This window comes from Ziziphus jujuba, chromosome 1 (genome assembly GCF_031755915.1).
Source record: "Ziziphus jujuba cultivar Dongzao chromosome 1, ASM3175591v1".
In the NCBI taxonomy this organism is placed as follows: Eukaryota; Viridiplantae; Streptophyta; class Magnoliopsida; order Rosales; family Rhamnaceae; genus Ziziphus; species Ziziphus jujuba.
The window spans coordinates 5,978,261-6,000,946 of NC_083379.1; the positions used below are offsets into that span (position 1 = coordinate 5,978,261).

At 33.1% G+C, this 22,686-nt stretch overlaps 3 protein-coding genes across 10 annotated transcripts; 2 read left to right on the forward strand and 1 right to left on the reverse strand.

Moving 5' to 3' along the window:
* Nucleotides 1-480: 480 nt before the first annotated feature.
* Nucleotides 481-6,450, forward strand: LOC107413180 (mitogen-activated protein kinase 12). 7 transcript variants are annotated; one of them, XM_016021064.4, is made up of 11 exons: nucleotides 481-996; nucleotides 3,170-3,578; nucleotides 3,664-3,791; nucleotides 3,880-3,939; nucleotides 4,154-4,303; nucleotides 4,473-4,628; nucleotides 4,714-4,851; nucleotides 4,952-5,025; nucleotides 5,607-5,708; nucleotides 5,794-6,046; nucleotides 6,132-6,450. In XM_016021064.4, exons 1-11 carry the CDS (start codon nucleotides 736-738, stop codon nucleotides 6,150-6,152), a joined length of 1,752 nt encoding a protein of 583 aa, XP_015876550.2. In that variant the 5' UTR covers nucleotides 481-735; the 3' UTR covers nucleotides 6,153-6,450. The 7 variants fall into 7 exon arrangements, with proteins under 7 accessions (XP_015876550.2, XP_024922375.2, XP_015876574.2 ...); XM_025066607.2 differs by having other exon boundaries at nucleotides 978-996; nucleotides 3,198-3,578; XM_016021088.4 differs by lacking the exon at nucleotides 481-996 and adding an exon at nucleotides 1,428-1,582 and having other exon boundaries at nucleotides 3,198-3,578.
* A 3,946-nt stretch (nucleotides 6,451-10,396) lies between these two features.
* Nucleotides 10,397-11,299, forward strand: LOC107413218 (protein S40-1). Its single transcript, XM_016021115.4, has one exon. The coding sequence runs from the start codon at nucleotides 10,613-10,615 to the stop codon at nucleotides 11,018-11,020; it is 408 nt and encodes a 135-aa protein (XP_015876601.1). The 5' UTR covers nucleotides 10,397-10,612; the 3' UTR covers nucleotides 11,021-11,299.
* Nucleotides 11,300-16,221: 4,922 nt separating this feature from the next.
* Nucleotides 16,222-22,603, reverse strand: LOC107412920 (exonuclease 1). 2 transcript variants are annotated; one of them, XM_060820511.1, is made up of 15 exons: nucleotides 22,187-22,603; nucleotides 21,218-21,337; nucleotides 20,946-21,069; nucleotides 20,325-20,462; nucleotides 20,002-20,211; nucleotides 19,672-19,848; nucleotides 19,472-19,543; nucleotides 18,727-18,838; nucleotides 18,098-18,267; nucleotides 17,916-17,970; nucleotides 17,483-17,832; nucleotides 17,337-17,388; nucleotides 16,927-17,155; nucleotides 16,665-16,846; nucleotides 16,222-16,573 (listed from the first exon to the last, which is right to left on the reverse strand). In XM_060820511.1, the coding sequence occupies exons 1-14, from the start codon at nucleotides 22,345-22,347 to the stop codon at nucleotides 16,786-16,788; spliced, it is 2,031 nt and encodes a 676-aa protein (XP_060676494.1). In that variant the 5' UTR covers nucleotides 22,348-22,603; the 3' UTR covers nucleotides 16,222-16,573; nucleotides 16,665-16,785. The 2 variants fall into 2 exon arrangements, with proteins under 2 accessions (XP_060676494.1, XP_060676493.1); XM_060820510.1 differs by having other exon boundaries at nucleotides 18,068-18,267; nucleotides 22,187-22,600.
* Nucleotides 22,604-22,686: the final 83 nt, after the last annotated feature.

Consider the following 22,686-nt stretch of genomic DNA (forward strand, 5'->3'; position numbering starts at 1 on the left):
GAAGTTTGCTTTTTCAACCACCAATCTTCTTTTCCATTTAGCACAAAAAAAAAAATAAATAAATAAATATTCCAAATAAAAATTCCAAGCTTCTATCCACTATTTCTTCACCTTTTTTGCTTTAAATATAAATAATAATACCTTTTTTTTTTTTTTGCTGAAATAAGATAATAATATAATAAATATAAAATTTTTATTAAATGATGTGAATAATATTTTATTAACTTGAATTGTGTTTCATTATTCCTTCTAAAGATTGTTGAATTACCAACGTAAACAACAAATTTAGTAACGGTAGCATTACTCAAACATGAGTTAAAAACAATGACACTGCCGGCTCATGAATATTAATGGAACCATCATATGTCTTCTAAAAATTAAAACTTATAAATACATTAAAAAAAAAAAATCTGTTACCTGATTAATGAGGATTGGTTTACATTCACAGCTCACGCTGTCCCACAATTTAATTAAACAAAACAACAAGAACTGTCGCCATCAAAAATGTTTTTTTTTTTTTAATTATTTTTTCCAAATTAAATGGAAGATTTGTCAAAATAGAATTCATGATGATTTGATCAAAATATTCAAACCCATTTCAGAGGTCCGGAAAAACAGCAGAAACAGTGGGAGAGAGAGATAAAAAGAGTCAAAAAAACAGATAGTCGGACACAGAGCACAGTTGATGGTGGGAAAAGATTCGGTGCGTGGCGTCACAGATTTACCCCCACCACCATGGACTGTTTTCTTCGGTTTTTTCCATGTCTCCCTTCTTCTTGTCCTTCTCCTTCCACAGACTGTAACTGCCAACCATCCATTACTTCGCCAGAAGAAATCGTGCACCGATCAACTCCATTGTCATCTTCATCTACGGCTGAAGAACTAGATGATGATCAGAGCGAGTTGATGATCAAAATAATCACAGTAAAGGGTCTGAAACCCATCATGGTCCCCTTGAGAACCCATCAAAGGCTAGCCTCCATGGAGGGTCATAAGGTCAGTCACATAGAAACCCATTAAAGCTGCTCTTTTTATCTATTTATCTTTTTGTATCTGTCTGTGTGAGAGAGTGAGAGATAAGATGAGGTCCAGGTCCGCAATTTGAGAACTTTCGGGGTTGCAACAAGTGGTGTCTTTTTCCTCAACTGAATGGTTTTTATTTCATATTTTGGAACCATTCTCTGTCTCTGTCTCTGTCTCTGTTTATCTTCAAAATCTTCAGTTGTTATTATATGTACCAATTTTGACTTTCATATTGAATATATTAAGCATTTGCATCAAATTCTTTTGCGTATGCTCATCGCTCAATAATACCAATTCCATTGACAGCCTCAATTTTGGACTTTTCTATGGATATCCACTTGCATATATACGTACTTACATGGTAACATACATACATACATGCATACATCATATATATATATATATATATATATATTACACACGGAGACAAACCCATGACTGTATTGAACTATTGATTGATTGATACCATCCCGTGGGTTATTTCAAGACCTTTGGGAGAGCCAACCAGTTTCGTTTTCCTGGTGTAATTGTTGCCAGAAAAACAACGAGGTCTTTTAAGGTTTTTTCTTCTTTTTTTTTTTAATTTTTCTTTTCTGTTCTTTTCTTTTTGTCCATTTGGTCTGGAAAGGAAATAGTGTCTTTTGGTGTTCTTCTTTTCTCGATGCTCAGGAAAGGAAATAGTGACTTTTGGTGTTCTTCTTTTCTCGATGCTCTGCTGCTATGCACTTTTCCTTATTATAGTTCTTTTTTTTTTTTTTTTTTTTTTTTTTTTTTTTTGGGTTCAGTTTTTGCCTTTTTGTCTATTACCTTTGAGCCTTACATCTAATCCCCCGTCACTCGTCCTATCATAAACACAGCAATTTTCTTGAATTGTAAAGTTCAAATTTTTAGTCGAATTGCTTTTTCTTCTCGTCCTGTTTAATCTCTACCATATGCAAATTTTGAGTACATGAAGTTCATGGTATTGGAGTTGGATTTTATGGGCGTAGAGCTGGCCAATAATGAATTTTGAGGATTTGGTTGTTAATAAAATGCCAATAGAAAATATATAATTCAAACATGATTCAGATTAGAAAGACATATTCAAAACAAAAATCTTCTTGCATCATGATCACAGGAAAATTCTTTTGCATACACTTGAAAATTATGCTTTTCTTGATTCTTAAAGCATTTACCAATTAGAAAAGCAGCAAATATTTCGGGTATCTTTGTGACTATCCACTTTGGTTTGGATATATGCCTTGGAATCTCATCATCCTTGTGGTGTTAGTTACATATCTAGACGCTGGGTTAATCTGATCGATTTATTATAATACCAATTTTTAGAATAAAGTATGGTACCTGAGTGCTTAAAACAATAGTTTGATTTATTGTTCCTCTGTGCATATGAATTGTTACAAAAGTTTTTCACATACTTCCTGGATATTTGCGTTGGTAGTACTTTTAATTTTTTAAGTAACAAGTTCCTGTTCTGCTTGTAGCTGCTTACAATATTGGGTTCCAAAAATGCTTCTGCAATTTTTACTAAGCCAGTCTCCATCAATTAAGTGAAAGCAGCAATTATAGATGCACGTCCATTTGATTGATCTTTGTGCTTTCTCTCCAGTCTTTATACCTAGAAGTTATGCATAGTTAAATATGTGGAGGATCTGTTGTTGTGTGAAAGCCTTGTATATATTTGAGAACAGTAGGGCATTTAGTTCTTTCATACGAGAACCTGTTCAACAATGGCCACATAGAAATACCATTTCTTGAAATATTTAACCACACTACTGGGAAACTCACTTTGTTTTTCAAGAAGCACAATATGCTATTTTGACAAATCTATGGCCATAACTTGCAAAAAAGGTTTATGTGGATTCTGTAGATGATAAAAAAAAAAAAATTTCAGAGATGTTACAAATTCTGTCGGCAGCATACTTCTTTAAACAATTGGAAATTGATCATGGATATTCAAGGAAACATAATTCCACTAGAACATCTTAAACTTTATTTACATTAACTTTCTACATAGTGGTCTGACTGTTGGATTCTTAGTTCAAGAATGTTCTTGGAATGCAATTTATATTTCTCATCTAATATTGCTTTGCCACCCCATCTTTTCTCTGCTTCTAAAGTTTACTAATTATGACTTGATTTAATTCAGATTATGCTTGACAAAGAATTTTTCACAGAATATGGCGAGGCAAGTCAATATGAAATTCAAGAAGTGGTTGGCAAGGGTAGCTATGGTGTTGTTGCATCTGCAGTTGACACGCATACTGGGGAGAGAGTAGCTATCAAGAAGATGAATGATGTTTTTGAGCATGTCTCTGATGCAACTCGCATTTTAAGAGAAATCAAGCTCCTTCGGCTGCTGCATCACCCTGATATTGTAGAAATAAAACATATAATGCTCCCTCCCTGCCGAAGGGAATTCAAGGATATATATGTTGTGTTCGAGTTGATGGAATCTGACCTTCACCAAGTAATTAAGGCAAATGATGATCTTACTCCTGAGCATTATCGATTTTTTCTCTACCAGCTGCTTCGGGCTCTGAAGTATATACATACAGGTTAGCAGTCCTCTATATTATTCTGTTGTAGAATTACACTTCATTTTGTTATCAATTGGCTCTGAAATTTTTTCAACGTTTGCAGGAAATGTCTTCCACCGAGATTTAAAGCCAAAAAATATACTTGCTAATGCAGACTGCAAGCTGAAGATTTGTGACTTTGGGCTTGCTCGTGTATCATTTAACGAAGCACCATCAACTGTTTTTTGGACTGTATGTGTCTCTTTCATGCAGTTCAAGTTAAGCAGTTATTCTTTCTTATTGCCAATCAATATCTTGACTAAACTCTGTTTTTTCAAAGGATTATGTGGCAACTCGTTGGTACCGTGCTCCTGAACTATGTGGTTCTTTTTTCTCCAAGGTTAGTATGTAAAAGGATATTTTCCAATTGTATTCATATTTTAATGATCATAGGTGATGCATAATTGGTGAGAGAAGTCAGCCAACTATAGCCTGACTGGTTTTGAAATGCCAGATTATTCTTACTTCAATGAAATTCATTATATATAAGTTTTTTTTTTTTTTTTTTTTTTAAGATTTTATTTTAGTTAAACATCTTTGTAAATTCTTTGCAGTATACTCCTGCTGTTGATATTTGGAGCATAGGATGTATATTTGCAGAAATGCTAACAGGAAAACCATTGTTTCCTGGAAAAAATGTGGTGCATCAATTGGAACTCATTACTGATTTGCTTGGCACGCCATCTGCAGAATCTATTTCAAGGGTTTGTTTGTTTGTTTTTATTTTATTTTTTTAGTTTTTTTATATCAATATTTTATTTTGTTAGCATGCTATTAGAAAAACTTGTCATTAAATTTAAGTGGGGATTCCTTATTTTCACTTGGTTATGCTTTTAACTCATTATAAAGTTTGTTTTTATGGTTATGCTGCAGATTCGGAATGAAAAGGCCAGAAGATATCTGAATAGCATGAAGAAAAAGCAACGAATTCCATTCTCACAAAAATTCCCTAATGTGGATCATTTGGCTCTTCGTTTGCTTGAGCATTTGCTTGAATTTGATCCTAGAGATCGCCCTTCTGCTGAAGAGGTAAGATCTTTTCCGCAAAGTATAATTATTATTTTATCCTTTATATATTTCTGTTTCCTAATGAAGGTGGTTGTATTAATTTCAGGCATTAGCTGATCCGTATTTTGATGGATGGGCAAATGTGAACCATGAACCATCTAAACAACCCATTTCAAGGCTTGAGTTTGAGTTTGAGAGGAGGAAATTGACAAAAGATGATGTAAGAGAGCTGATTTATAGAGAGGTATGATTAAAGCATATGATGATTGCTTAGAATGCTTATTGCTTTGGCAGTATTCTTCTTTCCTTATTGTCTACTCATTCATATATTCTGAAGCATACAGATTTTAGAATATCATCCAAAGATGCTGCAAGAGTACCTCCAAGGTGCGAAACATAGTGGATTCATGTATCCAAGGTCAGCCGATATACCCTTTTTTGATAATGGATGTGTCTGTGTCCTTGTGCGTTTGTGTTTGTGACAATCTAAACCATTTTGTGTTTACTCTGGTCTTTAAGGTGAGGATTAGTTATAATTTTCTATTTTCCATATCAATGAAGGAGGTAAATAGCCCAGAAAAATTTGCTTGTTGGTAACCAGACTTTAACCAGTTTAGCTTTCTCATGAATTACATTTACCTCAATTATGATCTTTATCATCAATCATGATTATATACTGTCATTATTATACTCCTACCTCAGAAAGATCTTGCATGTACCCCATCAAATTTGTCACATTTTTTTTCCAGTATAGTATTCATGGGAAGATATAGAGCTGAAACTAGTCAGATTGTTATTGATTTATTGTAAAGAAAATCATAAATCTTACCAGTTCATGTCACAGCTTCCACATTTCTTCCCATGGGGATATCACTATCGTAATTTCATTGCATCTGGTTGAAATTTGCATGTTTTTCACTTTTATTTTCTATTTTAAAATTCCTTGTGTTATCCTAAGCATCGTTGATGATCAACATATACAATCTTACATAAACTCAGTGGGGTTGAACGATTCAAGCGTCAATTTGCCTATCTTGAGGAATACCACAGTAATGGTGAAAGAAGCTCTCCACTAGATAGGAGGTATACCTCCTTGCCAAGGTAAATTTTGCTTTTTCATGGCTATCCACTTTTTTGTTAGTTGTCATCTTCTCCATATTTGATGTTAAGCCTTTATTTTCCTCAGAGAACGAGTTTGTGTGCACGAAGAGGATGAGCAAATTAATAAGGGTAAAAAGAACAATGCAGCTTCAGTTGGCCGTGCAGCACTACTGAGTCCCCCAAGGTCACAATCGACTGAAAAACCAGACTGTGTCAATGAAAACACATTGGTCATGCAGAATGGTCTTAGCAAAGCAAATTACAGTCCTTGTAGCTTATTGAAGAGTGATAGCATTGGTGCTTCCAGGTGTGTAGGTGTACACGGGAAGTATCGTGAGGTAAGTATTTCCTGATACATGCAACATTGAAATTATTGCTGCGCATTCTGTGCCATTTCTGATACATGCTCATAAGCTCCTGCAGGAGGATACAGTCGCGAAATGAAAGTGATTGTGTTTTCATAAAGAATGACAACACCATAGTCTTGTATATCTATGAAAAGCCAAACTGCCCATGGGATGGATTTTATCTCATTGGCTAGCCCCATAGCCCTGTTTTGTGGGTGGTTGTCAGTTTGTATTGGTGATAATCATGGGCAAATGATACTAGGGGTATAATATTGTCAATGATTGTAATCTACTAATATAATAGTCCTTTGAAGAATAGCTTTTTTAAGTTTCTTACTTTATAAACCTATATAATATTTGCCTAGAAATGAATTGCAATATTACAGTTTTCCATAGCAGTTACTAGCAATTATCTTTTCTAAAATTATTTAGTTTTCATTCTCTAATCTGTCATTTATCGTGAAAGTGTGCCCCTGCTTGGGAAACTTTGTAACTAATGTATAGCTTCCTTAATCACAATTTTGAAAATGTGTAGATGGAAATTTGATTTGAAGAGTACTTGACACTACTTTCAAGAAATTTTTTTTTTTTTTTTTTTATTCTGGTATAAGCAAAGGAAAATTAACCCTATACTTTAGAAGTCAAATTACTAATTTTGATTGCTTGGTTTTCCATAATTGGCAAAAAACAAGTTGAGGGAACATGGCTAAAACTTGAAGCTGAATCTGGTGGCCAATGTTTAAATTTCTTGAAGCCACTTTCATAAAGTTGTTAAGCTCACAGAATTTGTGCCTGTATTGCAGCAAACCATGCAAGTCAAAGTTACAACTTCTGCTTATCATTAATTGTCAACTTTATAATTAAAACTAAATCATAAAAATTAATCAAGCGTCTACAGACTCTACGCAAACTCCCTAGTTTTACAAGGTTTAATTAAGCTTAGATCCAAATATGTGGAAACCAGATGTGAGAGAAAAGAGACAGCAAGTATGCTTTTGGATCAAATAAGATTATTAAACAAAGGGGCGAAACATCATAATTTCCATAACAATCACAATTCTAGTGAATATGGTTTACTATTAATCATATCCAGAGACTTTGGGAACTATTACCGAAGAAAAATGGAAAATATAAATATATGTATATATATATATATATATATTCATGGAAACAAGTTATAATATAACACATGTAGGATCATGTTCTGTTAATTTTGATTTTACTTTCTTCTTGCCTCTTTGATATATATATATATATATATATATACATATATAAATATATATATTTTCTAGCTTGATATTATTATCCCATAGAAAACTGTAAATATATATATATATATATATATATATATATGGGGTATACTTCCAATTAATAAATTAAATCTCAATATAAAAGAAAATTTGATTCAAACAAAAAACCACAATGTGAGTGGTTGCCGAATATTCTTAAATATGCCAAGGAATTAGTCGAAACTAACAGATAACGCTATACATTTGATTGGAAGATGAGACTGAAGTCGTTATCTCCATCACATTCAAAGCTGATCAGAAACATTAATATCCAATCCAAGAAGAAGAAGAAGAAGAAAGGGTTTAGAGCCAAATTGATTTTGAAGGAGCAAAAACGACCCACCTGTGCTGCGTTGCGCTGCATAGATTCTTTAATTCATTAGTCGTTTTCACGAAAAAGAGTACATGTACGTCAAGTATAGCCAATCATGATAAAGTCCTATGTATTTATATTCACTAATTTGTCTTATCCACCTTCTTTTTCTTCATTTCACTTTGGTTGTTTTTCTTTTTCTTCCCCAAACTGCCGTGAGTACGACGTTCATCCATCTATATTTATTAACCAATTTAATTATCAATATACACGGCTCTTTCCTAATTCACATCTAATGCTATACATTAAAACTACCTAAATAGCTGGTTAATTTGAATTAATCCATTTTTTCTAAGTTTGGGAATCAAACTCAATTAAAACAATGGATTTTGCTTATTTAATTAGCTTTAGAAAAGAGTCATTTGTACGGTAACCTTTTCAGACTAAAAAAAAAAAAAAAAAAAAAATTAGAAGTTGAACTTTTATCTATGACTAAGCAATTAGCATGAAGAATAATATTGTCTTAATGAATTGGTAAAACATTATTTTGCAAAGCTAGTTTCCGAAAAGTCTAAACAAGAAAAAGCATGTTTTACTCAAAATAGGTATTCATTCCATGCTTAAATTAATCCGACAAATCAACTAAACTTTTTCCTATTAAAACTTGCTAAAAAATGGAGGAAGAAAGCGTAGTAATTTACCAATTGATCCATGTTATTTCTTTTTGTTCATATAAACCATATATTTGTGAAGTATGCAATCTAGGTGATTTAATCTGGATCATAGTCTCAATCATGTTTCATTAATTATTGGGATATTATAAGATAAATACCCAAAAAAAAAAAAAAGATGAAGAATATATTTACCCATACATCCATGCCAACTTCTTAACTTCCTAAGTAAGAGTAAAAACGGAACATAATATATGGAATAATGTCTTTTAGCAGCAAAAAGAAACAACTTTCTCTCTCTAGAATTAACTTTGAGCATAATAATTTGTTTGTTTTGGTTATACAACTTAAAAGAGAAACTCTATCCTTTTGGAAGACTTATGGGTTTTGCTTCAACCCAATTTAATTCGAAACCAATGACAATGGAGATAGAGAAGGAGCGTTAACAGATACTTACACGAAAACAACAGCCGGGACGTGGCAGCAAAGCGCAATGATTGAGATTCTCTGTGCTCGTGTCTGTGTTGCCCCCATGATGTCATTGTCAACACGTGGCGTACAAATAGTGGCTTGTCGTATTGGAAATCATTCTCTGTTTGGCACTTAGCTCTGGATAAAATTAGGTGGACCTCACCTCGGGAAATACAACCCACCTTTGCCGGCCCCACCCTCGCCCCGGAGCATGAGCCGTCGGATGCGCCGAGCTGGACGATCCATAGCTTTACACATACGCCTTTACCCAATCATTAACGAATATTACAGCTTTTCAGTGTTTCACCACTGCAATCAAACTTAAATAAGCTCCCTAAATTAAAATTATATTAATAAACTCGGCTCCGGCTCGGCTTTCATCGGATCGGCTTCTCCTCAATGATTTTATTATCTTTTTTTTGACTTTTGTTGGAGGTTCGTACCATTTTACTTCAAGGAAATATTTGGCTGTACCTTCTGGCGAATATGATTTGCATTCAATAGCTTACAAGGTATGCTTTCTTAAGCTCTTTTTTTCTTTTATGACACCTAAAATGCTTCAAATTACATTTGAATTTGCAAAAGATGTGGGCACATATATGAAATGACTTTTTAATATTTTCAATTTTCTATACACCACTTGTAATTGGTGTGTACATAAAGATAAAATTAAAAATGCAATTTTGACTTTATATTGCCTTCAAGGTAACTGAATTATTTATTTATTTATTTGATGTTCCTTTTGTTAGAATTGTCCACATTTTCGTTCCATTAGGAAAAAGGCAATCATAATGCATTTATGATCCATTAAATGTATAATAAGAAGAGTATCTCAACATTGTTACACATGATATGTGTAATGATAACACCATTATACTTTTCTTTAATGTAGAATGACCATTATAATTAGTCAAATTTGAGTGACAACATCCTATCAACATAGTCTACATCCTTTTTTACGTTTATGTTATTTTCAGATTTTTAATACATATATTTTCCAGAATATTTAGGAACATATTTTCTTCTCTTCAAGTTAAAATAAAAATATATACAAATAAGGAATATATAATACGTACTTCCAAAATACTGGAAATCTGTAATATTCTTTGAAAAAAAAAGAATTTCAACATTTTATAGGCACCATTAAATTGTTGTACAGAATTCAAAGAGCATCAAATCCACGATAAAAACCAAGAAAATAAAAACCCCATGCCATAAAAGAATTTTGAACAAATACGGCATTTGCATCCACATTCAAAAACATATACAAAAATAATAATAATAATAATAATAATAACAAAAGCGCTTTGCCACCTCGTGACTCGTGATTCGTCACTCGTGAGTTAAAATTGGAGCCGAGCCACCTCAACCAACCGAGTCAATTTACATGTTTATCTTTTTCTTTTTAAAAAGAAAAAAAAATTAGAAAAAAAAAAAAGCAGCCGTGAGCCACAAGAAAGAGTAGCTGTTGTAGGCAGCCGACTATTAGAAGACACAAACACACATATTTTTAACCTAGAGAGAGAGAGAGAGAGGAAGAAAGAAAGAGAACCAGCTGAGAAGCTAAGTGAGAGAAAGAGAGAAAGCAAAGCGGTGACCGCACTTCATGCCTTTATAGAGTGACGCCATCTGACAACACCATTTTAATTTTTAGTGTGTTCACTACGATTCATCCACATAACATTTCTTTTCCCCTCCATCTCTCTCTATAAATCCTCTCCCATTTCCCTCCTTCCCTTCACTGTTCCATCCCCTTCATTTTTTGCCGTTTCTTTCTTTTATTTCTTTTTTCTCTCCAATTCAATTTCCTTCAATGGCCGAGGAATTTCAAGAATCCGAGATAATCTTCGCCGACAGCAATGACAACTGCTTCGATTTCAAGGAGATGATTGTGTCTCCGGCGACGACGGTTAAGTCGAGCAAGAAAAGGAACAAGAAGAAGAAGAAGATGGCGAATTCAGTGCCGGTGAGTATTCCCGAGATCTTCAGCCGGTTTAGGGATAACGAAGACGATAATCATCAGGCTGTTGAAGATGAAGAAGAGGAGGAATGGAATGATGAAGATGGGGAATTGGTTCCGCCGCACGTGATCGTAGGGCGGAGAATCGCCGGTCAGATGGCGTTCTCGGTGTGTACGGGCAATGGAAGAACTCTTAAAGGGAGGGATTTGAGTCAAGTCAGGAATTCAATTCTCAGGATGACCGGATTCTTAGAAACTTGATTAATTAATTAGACGCGGTCCATTTTATTATATTTTACATTAATTCTTAGATGTTGAGAGAGAAAAAAAAAAATTTGAGGGAGATGTGGAGAAACTGTTTTTAATTTCCCTTCTTACGTTCTCCTTGTAATTTCTTTTTTTTTTAAAAAAAATTTACAAAAGAAGAAAAATCTCTAATGTAATAATTAGTTCCATATTCAATATTATTGTAATTGACAAAAAAACAAAAACTGGAAATTAGAAATTTTAGAATAGATGGATTAATTTTTATGATGATTATGATTATATTTTAATTTTTATAAGAATATCTTGGCTTGGAGGTTTGGTTTTTAAGAATGGGTGGTGTGTTGCTGCAGCTTACAGCTTGGGCTTTCTGGCTTTTGTCTCTCTGCAGAGATAATCAATTCAATCTTGCAGCAGCTTCTCAGTTATGATCAGTACGTACCACCGCTTTTCATACACTTTCTTTGAAGCTCTAATTGTCTGGTCTTGCCAGACCCCAACATGAACAGCTTGATTTTTAGTGAGAAACATACAAATATTTTCCAACCAAAATTTTATATCTATATATATATATATATATGTTATAATTTAAAATTTTTTCTTTTTACTTATTTTTTGTGGGGGTTAGATTGTGCCGGGTTCATAGTTTGGTTAATGATTGAAATGGGGCCCTATTATCTAATGCATTTCTCTCTTGCAAACTTCAACAACATCATAACAAGCGGCAAATATATTTTATACTATCAACAAGTAATAAAATATTTTTGTGGTAATAATTGAAAGGCTAAAACACTCTTTTGATTGGTCTCTTAAATTACCATGAAACTACTTAAACACGTTTTTTTTTTTTTTCTTTATTATCAGATATATAGGGAGAATGGAAATAGATTCTTTTTTCTTTTTTTCTTTTTTTTAATTATATTGCCTTTCGGCCTTAAGGTATATTTTAATTATTTCTCTTCTAAGTGTAACAACAAGTACTATAAATTAATTAAGTGGCATTTTTTAATGACAACAACAAAAGATTAGCATAATGAGTACAAAAAAGCTTTATTAAAAATGGTTTGGTCGTTCCTTAAATTAGGATCTTTGGCCGTGTAAAGATTAATTAACACCGGCTTTCCTGGATCAAAAAATATAATATATTATGTGCTATAGGTTCATAGACGAGCACAATCTTCAACTAATGTATATAGGTTCTAGGACTTTCATATTTACTTCATCCATATGCATCACCCTTACATTATATAATCAATTAACTTCATTTCCTATTGAAAATTATATTACTTGTGGCGCAATCAACTCTCTTATATATATATATATATATATATATATGTATGTATATTTTAGAGAGAGAATTTCAGATCTTTTCCTTTATAAAGAATAATTTTTCCACCAGATTGAAAGGCATCATTGCCTAGAAGACAAAATTAAAAGGGAGAACACTTATGTCATTAGGGACAACTAGCTAAATATATAGTGTTTGGCAAGAGCAATGACAATACAAATGGTTTATTAATTAACAAGTCATAAAAACTTTTTAAACGATCTCAAAATTTTCCCAAATGATATTTACACATACCAAATGCTATAGATTGTCAATTCACTAGTTGTTAATTTTTTGTCTTTGAAAAATTTTAAAGAGCCAAAATTTGGAATCCAAGCATCTTTCAAATAATAATAATAATAATAATAATAATTTTATGGATGAAGAGAATTCATTAACTTTTTTTTTCCCTATTTTCAACGTCCTTGCAATATTCCATGCAGCTCGCCAATAAATGACGGACACCATCAATGAAGCAAATTATTTTGACATGAATGTAATTAAAATGTAGTCTGTACATAACTTTCATATAAAATTAAACCATTTTTCTTTCTCTTATGATACCCTTTTCAATTTTTAACTAGCTGATATTAATTTATTGATTTTTTTTATATTAATTTGTTTATTACGAAGGAATTGTTTCGGTTAGTTTTTAGGCGTAGTCCATTTAAATGACCTAAGTTTTAATTTATTTGCTATATATATGTATACATATTATATACAGGAGGTGAAGCATAACGGCATGTATATATATTTATGCCCATTAATTGTGAGTCTATATATATACATGTTTAATTCATTGAAACACATTCGAAAAGGCTCTATATGTGGTCTTCTTAGTGATCAAGGGAACAAACAACTTTACCCCCAAACCAAAATTGGCAAGCTCACTTCAGCTGTATCCATGTTCCCAAACTTGGCCATTTTTGGCCATAACATACAATGGGCATAAAAAATTGTACTTGTTCTTTTCCATATATAATCCATGGCCATTACATGGAAATTAAACTAAAACAAAAATAAATTAAAATTAGAGGTCTAAATTAAAATCATATTTGGTTCTTTTTTTTTAAATGAAGAATGCAAAAGAGGAAAATATGATGGAACTTTTGGGGGAAAACAAACCAAAACGAGTAGCTAACACCACCAAAAGCCATTTAATTAAAGCTTTTCAAATGCAACTCAGCTTGCTTCCAACCAATCGGAACTCTTGCCACATGTGAAATTCCAAAAAAAGCCCCATTCTGCATTACACTCTCATCCTAATTCTTATGTATTTTATTTAATCATCATTAATGATTACGACAAAGAATATACGACAATGTCAAATAATCATCTGGATCCCGAATGGAAACAAAATACATGACACCGAGGCCACGTGCGTATCACGAGGTTACATGAATGATTCATTGACACGTGTAGGGTAAGATGGGACATGCCAGAAAAAGTCAGACAGTGTTAACTCACGAGCTGATGACGTGGACAGAATCAAAACTTGATTACTCAAAAGCCTCGATTATGTATTATTATTTTAGTAAGATACGCGTAGTTGTATTATATTATTACGTCTCGTGTCTGGTCGGTTTGCTTCTTCAAGGAAACCAATCTGCAGGTTGGCTTCCAAACATTTGAAAAAAGACCGAAATATAAGATTATTTAAAAGGATTATATATATATATATATATAAATAAATAAAAAATGAAACTCTAATTCTTTATGCATAAAAATATTGTGAAAAAGTGAGACTGAATGGTTTTACTCAAGTTTAATATTAATTTTGAGCACAAGTGTGTGGTTCTTAGGATGCAAAGGGTTTCTGTATAAGTGATTAATCTATTTGTTTATTTCGTTTTCTATAAGTAATGAAACTCAGTTAGGTAGGGACTCTTTTGAGATTGATACCAAATTAATTCGAAGTTTGAGAGGATAGATTTGATGACATTTACATATACAATAAAAAAATTTAACAAAAACAAAATGCATAGGATCACAATCATGACACCTGAAAAATAATATAATATATATATATATATACATATAATTGAAATTGTTCACATAAATTTATACAATTAAAGTTGAGAAAGGCCAATTAGGAGAGTGTGATCCAAATTGGCAAACATTCACAATATGAATTAGACAGATGAATTAGAATCTTTCATTTAGAAGTAATTTTTCTATATAAAAATTTACTTATAATATTGGATAACTTATAAAACTCGGATAGAATAACTTATAAATTATGCGCAGCACAACCATAATAAGGACCACGTGGTCTATAACAGTAGAACTGTATATAATAAGGCATTTAATAATATTTATTTATTTTTTACAACTAAAAATTTAAGTATCATGGACCATTACTTCATTCTCGATATAAGATAGGAATTTCCTTTTGGCATAAAACAAAATATCCATTTTTCTTTAACTTTTTTCTACCACCATCAATTTAATTTCCATGGGAGCCGTAAGAAGTGTATATGTACGATGCCTTTTTCAATTCAACAAGGAATAATAAGGGCTTGCTTTTTCCATTGTAATTGGATGGTGTTACCATCATTCAAAAAGTAGAAAAAGATACATATAAAATTCTTGGGATAGTCAACTTAATTGGATAATATATGGTGGAGAAAATGACACACACACGAAAAGAGGAAAAAAAAAAAACTAAAAATGAAATTAAAAAACAGGAGAGAGAGTTACGTGTTGGTAAGAAATGGGAATGTGGCATGGTTTGCGGACGTTGAAACAATTGGAGTAGTGTAAACTAGAAAGAGCAAAGTCTTACTCATAATTGTATATAAAATGATGATCTTTTTACGTTTGGAGAATAATATAGGAGAAGGAGATCCAATAATAAACAATAATAATAATAACTACTTGATGATTGATTGCTAATTTGCTACATTTGACTCTATTTTTGGTTGCATTATTTTCAAACTCTTTTCACATATTATGGTCCTTTACCAATCATCCTTATCCACTTCTCTTTTAAATGTAACCCACATACCAGCTGAATCTGATCTTGTGGCTCTTTATTTATTTTGACATTTTATGTGATTAAAATATGTTTGCTACAAGTTTTCTCTTGCTTTCAAAAAACTACTTTTGGAAGTACAGATTCATTTCTTTTTTTTATCTTCTCTTTATCCTGTTTTCCTATTTTGTCTTCTTTTTCCTTTTTGACCTCTCTCCCCTGTAACAAAAAAAAAAAAAAAAAAAAGGAAAAATACGACCAGAAAATAAACTCTAGAGTTAATTTTCCTCAAATGTACTCAACTAAAAATTAAAAACAAAAATTGATATATTTTTGTTTGATAAATATTTAAAAACAAGTACCTGACATTTTTGTCACCTACACTTTCCCTTGAATTAGTTCCCTTTGAAATTTATACCCTTGAAATATTAATTAATCATCCCCCAGCAACAACTTCTAAGCAATCTTTTTTCTAATGAAATAATTCCAAATTCGACTAGAAAATTAAGATGCTTGCGGTTGTGGAGTAAACAAGCAGGTTTTCTGGGTTTGCTAGGACTTATTCGAAGCTTTTGCGTAAGGAATCTTTAGATTTTGGAACTTGATTTACGCACTCAAAACCAGCTGAGATTTTGTATTTCCATGTGGATTCTGATTCTCTTTAATCATTGCCTAATGATCAAGATTTCTAATTGGGCTGGGCTTGTAAGGCCATATAGCATAGTAGCGTGGCCCATCCTTGTTTTGGCCTAAACGTGTGGTCAGTGGAACCACCATGTCGTTGGATGATTGACATTCTCTAATTTTGGTAGGAAACGGAATGTCGTTTTTATTTTTTATTTTTTCGGTAATAGAAACGGAATGTCGTTTGCGTGTGTGAAAATGGAAAAAAGAAAAAAGAAAAAAGGAACTCGGTCACTGTTCTTTCTTCCATTCCATAATCCTTGAATCAAATCTTCGCTTATACAAATTAAATAGAAATTTTTCCAAAGATGGAATCCCAACATTAAAGAAAGGGACAAAACCAACCATAATAGATTAGCACCAACTATTGACTTTTTGAGCATTTTAATTCAACAAATAGGTGAACAAAAACTTGGTAATCTGAAAGAGAATAGTTTTGAAAATGAATTTTACAACATGAAATGAGAAATTAAACTTACACAAGTATGATGAGAAACACCTTGATCACACTGGTCCATTGTCAACCAAACGCCTTGAAAAATTCCAAGATGAATCTCTGTGTAATCTGGCAGAGCAGCACAAGTTATTTAAGAATTAAGATTTGGAAAACAACAATGCAGATAATGAAAAATATTTGTATGACAATTCTCACTCACTGGCCATCGAAAAGAGGTTGCTTTAGAGTGAATTGGTGCAAGTAAATTGGATCATTTGTATTCTCGGCCATTACAAATTCTTCCCAAAAAGACAAATACAAAGTTTGCTGCAAGATCTGAATCAACTCTTGTGATTTTTTGGAACAAATGCAAATTGGCTAAAGTCCACACCGACGGTTGACCTTCAACATTTAGATAACAAAGTCAGATGACAATGGTGTAACTAAGAACAAGGCAAGAAGATTAGGATCATGTAACTTACCTATTACTAAGATTATTTCTAATATCTTTCAAAGGAGCTCTGAGACCACTCGCTCGAGAACCAGATGAAGTAAATTTAAAGGATGATATTACTGAAACAAATCTTTCCATTGATTTTTCTGCTATGTCAGAATAATGGCTTAAATGGGAAATGTTGGATCCAAATTTTACTTCATCATTTTCTGAAGCTGTATCTGTACATGTTGTGTTGAGATTAGAAGCACTGTGACCTGAAGAAAAGAAAAGAATGAATTTAACATTCCATAGTAGTCCAAGATAGACAATCACCATAGCTCTATATAAGTCATTAAGGGAGATTTAGAGACATTAGCAATAACAAAAATGCATTTTCACCAATAAGATAACTAAGCTCGCCAAAATAGATTGCTCTAGTAGTATACCTACACTTACCACTATACGGAAAAGGTGCATCTGCACGCATTTGTTTAGGTTTTGCATATTCCTGAAGTAGAGAAAACAATCATAACTTCCTAAGGATTAGTGTGAGAAAGAAAATAATTGAAACTGAAGGAAAAGCACAGAAAGAGAGCACATACTGCTTGAAGACTGTTACATGAGGGGTTCTTCCTTTTCATGACTTTACCATTAAAATAACCATCTCCAAAAGAAGCACTCTCAGGAAAGGTATTCTCATGTGTGTTAATGGAAAGACTATCCTTCGTCAAACTTTTCTGTTTATTCTCCTCATCATCGTCTTTTCTTGATTTATTCTGAAAATACCGACTCCGTACAATGGCCTTCCTATTCTCTACTCCTATTTTTTCATCTATTGCATTTGTGGCATGCTTGCTTTCCTGCTCCTTTTGCAGAGTTTGACAAGGTTTATGAATTGAATGTTTAGGTTGTCGCAACAAGGTCTGCGGTGGAGTTCTTGTCTCATCCACATCTTTCATGGCATAACGAAATGAGATGAGAATTTACTACAAACAAATCATCGGATCAACTAATTAAGGGAAGCTATAACCTTACCATGACTTGGAGATTCCGGAAAATCAGGGACTTCAGTGGCAAAATCATCGTCAACCTATATAAAACAAGAATTTATATTAGATAACAGTAGACCTTAAGAAGAAGGTCTTGATATTTGATTCAAAATTCAGACACTCATTTATAACACTCACTGAGTCACTTGGAAAAGCGACACTGCTCACATTTTCAGGGTTAAGCAGCGATGCTATCTCTGGGCAGTTCATATTAGAAGCAGTATCCTCCACTGTGGAATGGTCCGTGGGACTGACAGAAGTGTTACAACTTGGACTTGAATGATTGGGTGACATCCGTGGGGCCCTATATTTCCTCTTCGCCTCAAGAGAGGCAAAGCCTTTAATTAATTATTAAAGAAAATTGAAATTTAAAATTTGTTCCTAGACATATAATGAAATGCCAGAAACCCAATTAAAAGCAATGCTGCCATAACCTCCAAAGACAAAGTTGCTGTTTGTTTAGCCCTCAATGCTGCCAAACTTTGTTGAATAAGAAAGAATCATCCCAAATGCATTATCAAAACATGAGAGCAAGATTAGCAGTACACAGCATAAATAACAGAATGTTTATTGTGATATGCCGCAAAGAACAACAATGCTAGATGAAGGATAAGTGTGCCAGGGGAAGCTCACAGCTTTGTTCTGAATTATTTATATATATATATATATATATAAAGGACATCTTAACTGATACATGATAATATCAGGATTAAGCGTACAGATTTTCTACATAATACAGAAATTCTAAAACTAAAATAACATAATCAAACTAAGGAAAAGTAAAATTCAAAGGATACAAAAGTACTTCGTTAGGAGATTCTTCTGCACAGGCAAATCCAAATTTTTCTTTACACTGCCAAGATCTCCATTTTTTAGTTGAGAAGTTTTGTTTGCACCAATGTTCTCTCCCTGTTCATGACAAGAGAATAGAGGGAGTTTGAATTACAAACATTATTGACAAGGATACTTTTCTTTATTATTATTAAGCAAAAAATAAAAGTAAATTTATGAAGTCAAACTTGTCAAAGGTATTGAGATCAGCATAGCCACAGAATAATAAGCATTAAGACATCATTCACACCTCCTTTTTTCTTTTTCTGTTCATCTTTTTTTTTTTTTTTTTATTAATTTTCTTCTTTTACCAGAAAAGAGAAGAAGATATCTTATAGAATAGATAAACATGCAGCACTGAAGCGTTTGAAAAACTACAGCTATTTCAAGTTTACCTAGAAGAAAGAGAATCAGATTACTTTTATAGACACACAATTGCTTTTTTCTTTATTCTTTTTCCCTTTTAAGTAAATATCGGTGGTGATGCTTTTAAGATGCTGTACAGTTTGAAGTGTCACAGAGTAGAAAAATTATATAATTGTGATATGAGTCAAATGGCAGGTTTTAATTTTAGTTTTAAGATGCACTTCAACTACTGTTTCAGTAATTCCCCAGCTCAAATATACCTTTATACTGTAAGTCCAAGGAAAAAAAAAATGGAAAGCTAGTTTACGTGAGAAAGTAGTAAATAAAGAAGTGCTGAAAGAATACCTTTAATGGCATTTTGGTAAATGGATCAAGATCACCTTCTGCTATGCCTTTAGCTATTTCTTGTGGTATCATTGTATGTCAAGTTAAGGGATCTCAAGCATTCTACTACAAAATAGAAAGTATGCAATAGAATACGATACCTAAATGCACATAAAGGATTCCCCCACCCCCAATATTAAAAAACATGCAGATAAAGGATATGGCCCTAAAAAGTCCAACTCATCCCCGATATTGTCAGGTATGCTGGATAAATGTACAATATCTTTAGTAACAGGATCATAGACACGTTGATGCTGGAAAGTCAATAGCGCTTTCTTGAATGATTCCTCATAAAGAGGAGGAACTGAAGCAGTGCTATATCTCAGGTGCTTAATCACCTGTAAATTACTCATCAGTTGGCATATGGCATATAACAGTTCTTATAAAAAACATTAAATGTTAAAAGATTCAAAAAATGAAAAAGAGAAAAGATATTCTTAATCTTTATTAAGATATGCATAGTTACAAAGTGCATGAACATAAAATTTCACCTTTTCATAACTTGTGAACTTTTTGACAAATGCATGAGCCTTTTTTATTCCCATTCCAGGTAGTGACTGCAAATAGTCACAGCCACTAAGAATGCACATCTCCAGAAACATCTGCTTTGTGAATCCAGCAAAGCTCAACTCCTTGTTCAGTTCTAGCTTGGAATACCGAAACTCAACAGCTTGCCCAAATTTGTCCATTTTATATATAATCTGGATTTAACAAAGGAGTCAAGCAAATAATTAGTAGATGCTAGTAAGCAAGAAACTTAACCTTTATATATGGTACCATGAAATTTAAAATAATGATATTCTAGATAGCTCACTCTGGGACATCCAAATGGTATAAGATCTGAATCCTCAGTGATTACTGCATCGACCTGTTTGCTGACTGCCAAGAAAGTCATCTGAGCATCTGCCTCGTAAGGAGCCACAACATAGCATACATTCTCTTCCTTTAACACCTTTAAGAAGAAACCATATAAAATAAAGAAGCAAAAACTCAGGTCAACAACATAAATTCCACAATACTCTAGAAAATTAGCCCATTTGCTTGTTGAAGGGTGAGCAGGCAAGTTCATAGACATTGGCTTGGTGAAAAGAACCTATCAAAATTTCTTATTAGAGGCCCTGTGTAGAAAAGTGCAATTTTCTTCACCAAACCCAAATTCATAGGCATGAAAGACCTCTTATGACAGAATATTTCTTCGTCCTAATTGTTGCTCTTTTCTTCTTTTACAAAATAGTATCAAAGTGGCCAATTTCATTTATCTAATTTGTCATTTTTTTAGTCATGCTAATTCCCAATTATGTTAATTTGTTGTGCTACGTGTATAAGGCAGATGAAGAGGGGTATCAACTGTCTAATGTGTTAGCTTGATATAGGTAGCTAACAATTTAAGCTTTTAGTAAACAGTTAGAATTCCTAAAAATGCCTTCTTTCTTACCTGAATTAGGTCATATGCAATTGAAGGTGATATGTCAACAGCTTTTTGGTAGCATTCATAAGCTGCAGCATTGTTCCCATTTGACTCGTGCTCAGTGGCACGTGCAAGATTTTCTTTCCTTACCCTGCATTTGCATGAAAATAAATTTCCACAGTTTGAAGCTTCAACCCTTGACATATTCACACACACTAACTCTGAAAAATTTAATGATATCATTAATAAGAAAGATCAAATAAACCACAGCAGAGCTAAATAAATGATAATAAACATACCTGGCACGTTTTTTCTCCTGTTCACCCTTCATAGGTAGAAGACCTCCATCAAACACAAGAACAGGTTTGACACCATAATGCCGAAGAAGATTCACTCTATGCATGCAATACTCAATGTGCCTAGACATTGGACATGAAATAGATACAGATTATGTTTTACAGATCTCTGTAAGTAAACACTAGACTGACATATATAAGTTGTCAATTACAATTATGGCATATCCTCTAAAGGACGAATCCTGGTGGTAATTCTTCTCTGGAATATTTGACCCCAGCAATGTAATTTCTATGGTCTGACATTTCTTTTCTAAACTTCTTCATATATCAAAAACAAATTATGGTAATAAACCGCATTTTTTTATTTGTCATTATTTAATTTAAATTGTTAGGACTTAATAAAACAAAGGGTTGCCTCAGCAGTAGACATATCACAAGTTTGGCCCACTGAATTTGGCATCTCAAGTTATGGACGGAACACGACTAAAAGCTAAATCTTGCCTTTTCTGCTTAGACATCATAAGAATGAAAGACAAGAAAATGTTTCACAGTGCTTCGTTTAAACAAGAAAGAATGACCAGTTTATGGGCATTATATTTCTGTGTTGAAATTGTTCCATTAGCCGGTCGAAACATTTTTTTCACTCCTACTTCCAGCAGCTAAATATCGGCTAAAACAATAGAGCCAAAAAAAGAAAAAAAGAAAAGAAGAAGAAGAAAGAGCAAAACTCCATCTTCTTCAATCAAGAAGCCCCTTATAAGCGTGTGGTTAAATGTTAATCCCAAAAAATCGAAGAAAGCAACTAAACTATCCAACAAGAACGAAGACCCAGAATCCAAAAATGTGTCAAAGGATCAAAACAAAATTACCCACAATCAGAATTTGCCGAAATCAATAAAAACTTGAACCGCAAAGCAGCAAAAAGAAGATTGGGGGGGGGGGGGGGGGGGGGGGGGGGGAGAGGGAAGGAACCTGGAAGCGGGTAGGCCTTTGCAGAGGTCTTTGCTGCAAGAGAGAGCACCTTTATGGAGCCAAGAGTAGGTATCCACAGCAACATAGCAACCCTCCAAGTCCTTGATGTGGATTGGTTCCATTATCGATTTCAACACCGGCAATAGCCCTTGAATCCCCATCTTCGTTCGTCTCCTTCGAAAGCTCTACGGTCGAATACCTGCTTTCAATGGATTCCACCCCACGAACTCGGAACAAATCACTGCTATGAGCCCGCATTCCTCGTTCAATTGGAGAAGGTTATTAAGCAGACAAAAAAGACATCTTGATCATATAAAAATAAAAAAATAAAAAAGGAAAAAAAAATCAAAGGCAGAAATAAAAAGGCGGGAACTTTTTTGTTTCCGCTCCAGAAATGAGGTTTTGTTTGGGTCCCCCATTTCTTCTGCACGAGCATGCCACAACCTATGCCGTTTTACATTGATACCCTTTATTTATTTATTATTATTTAATATATTTAT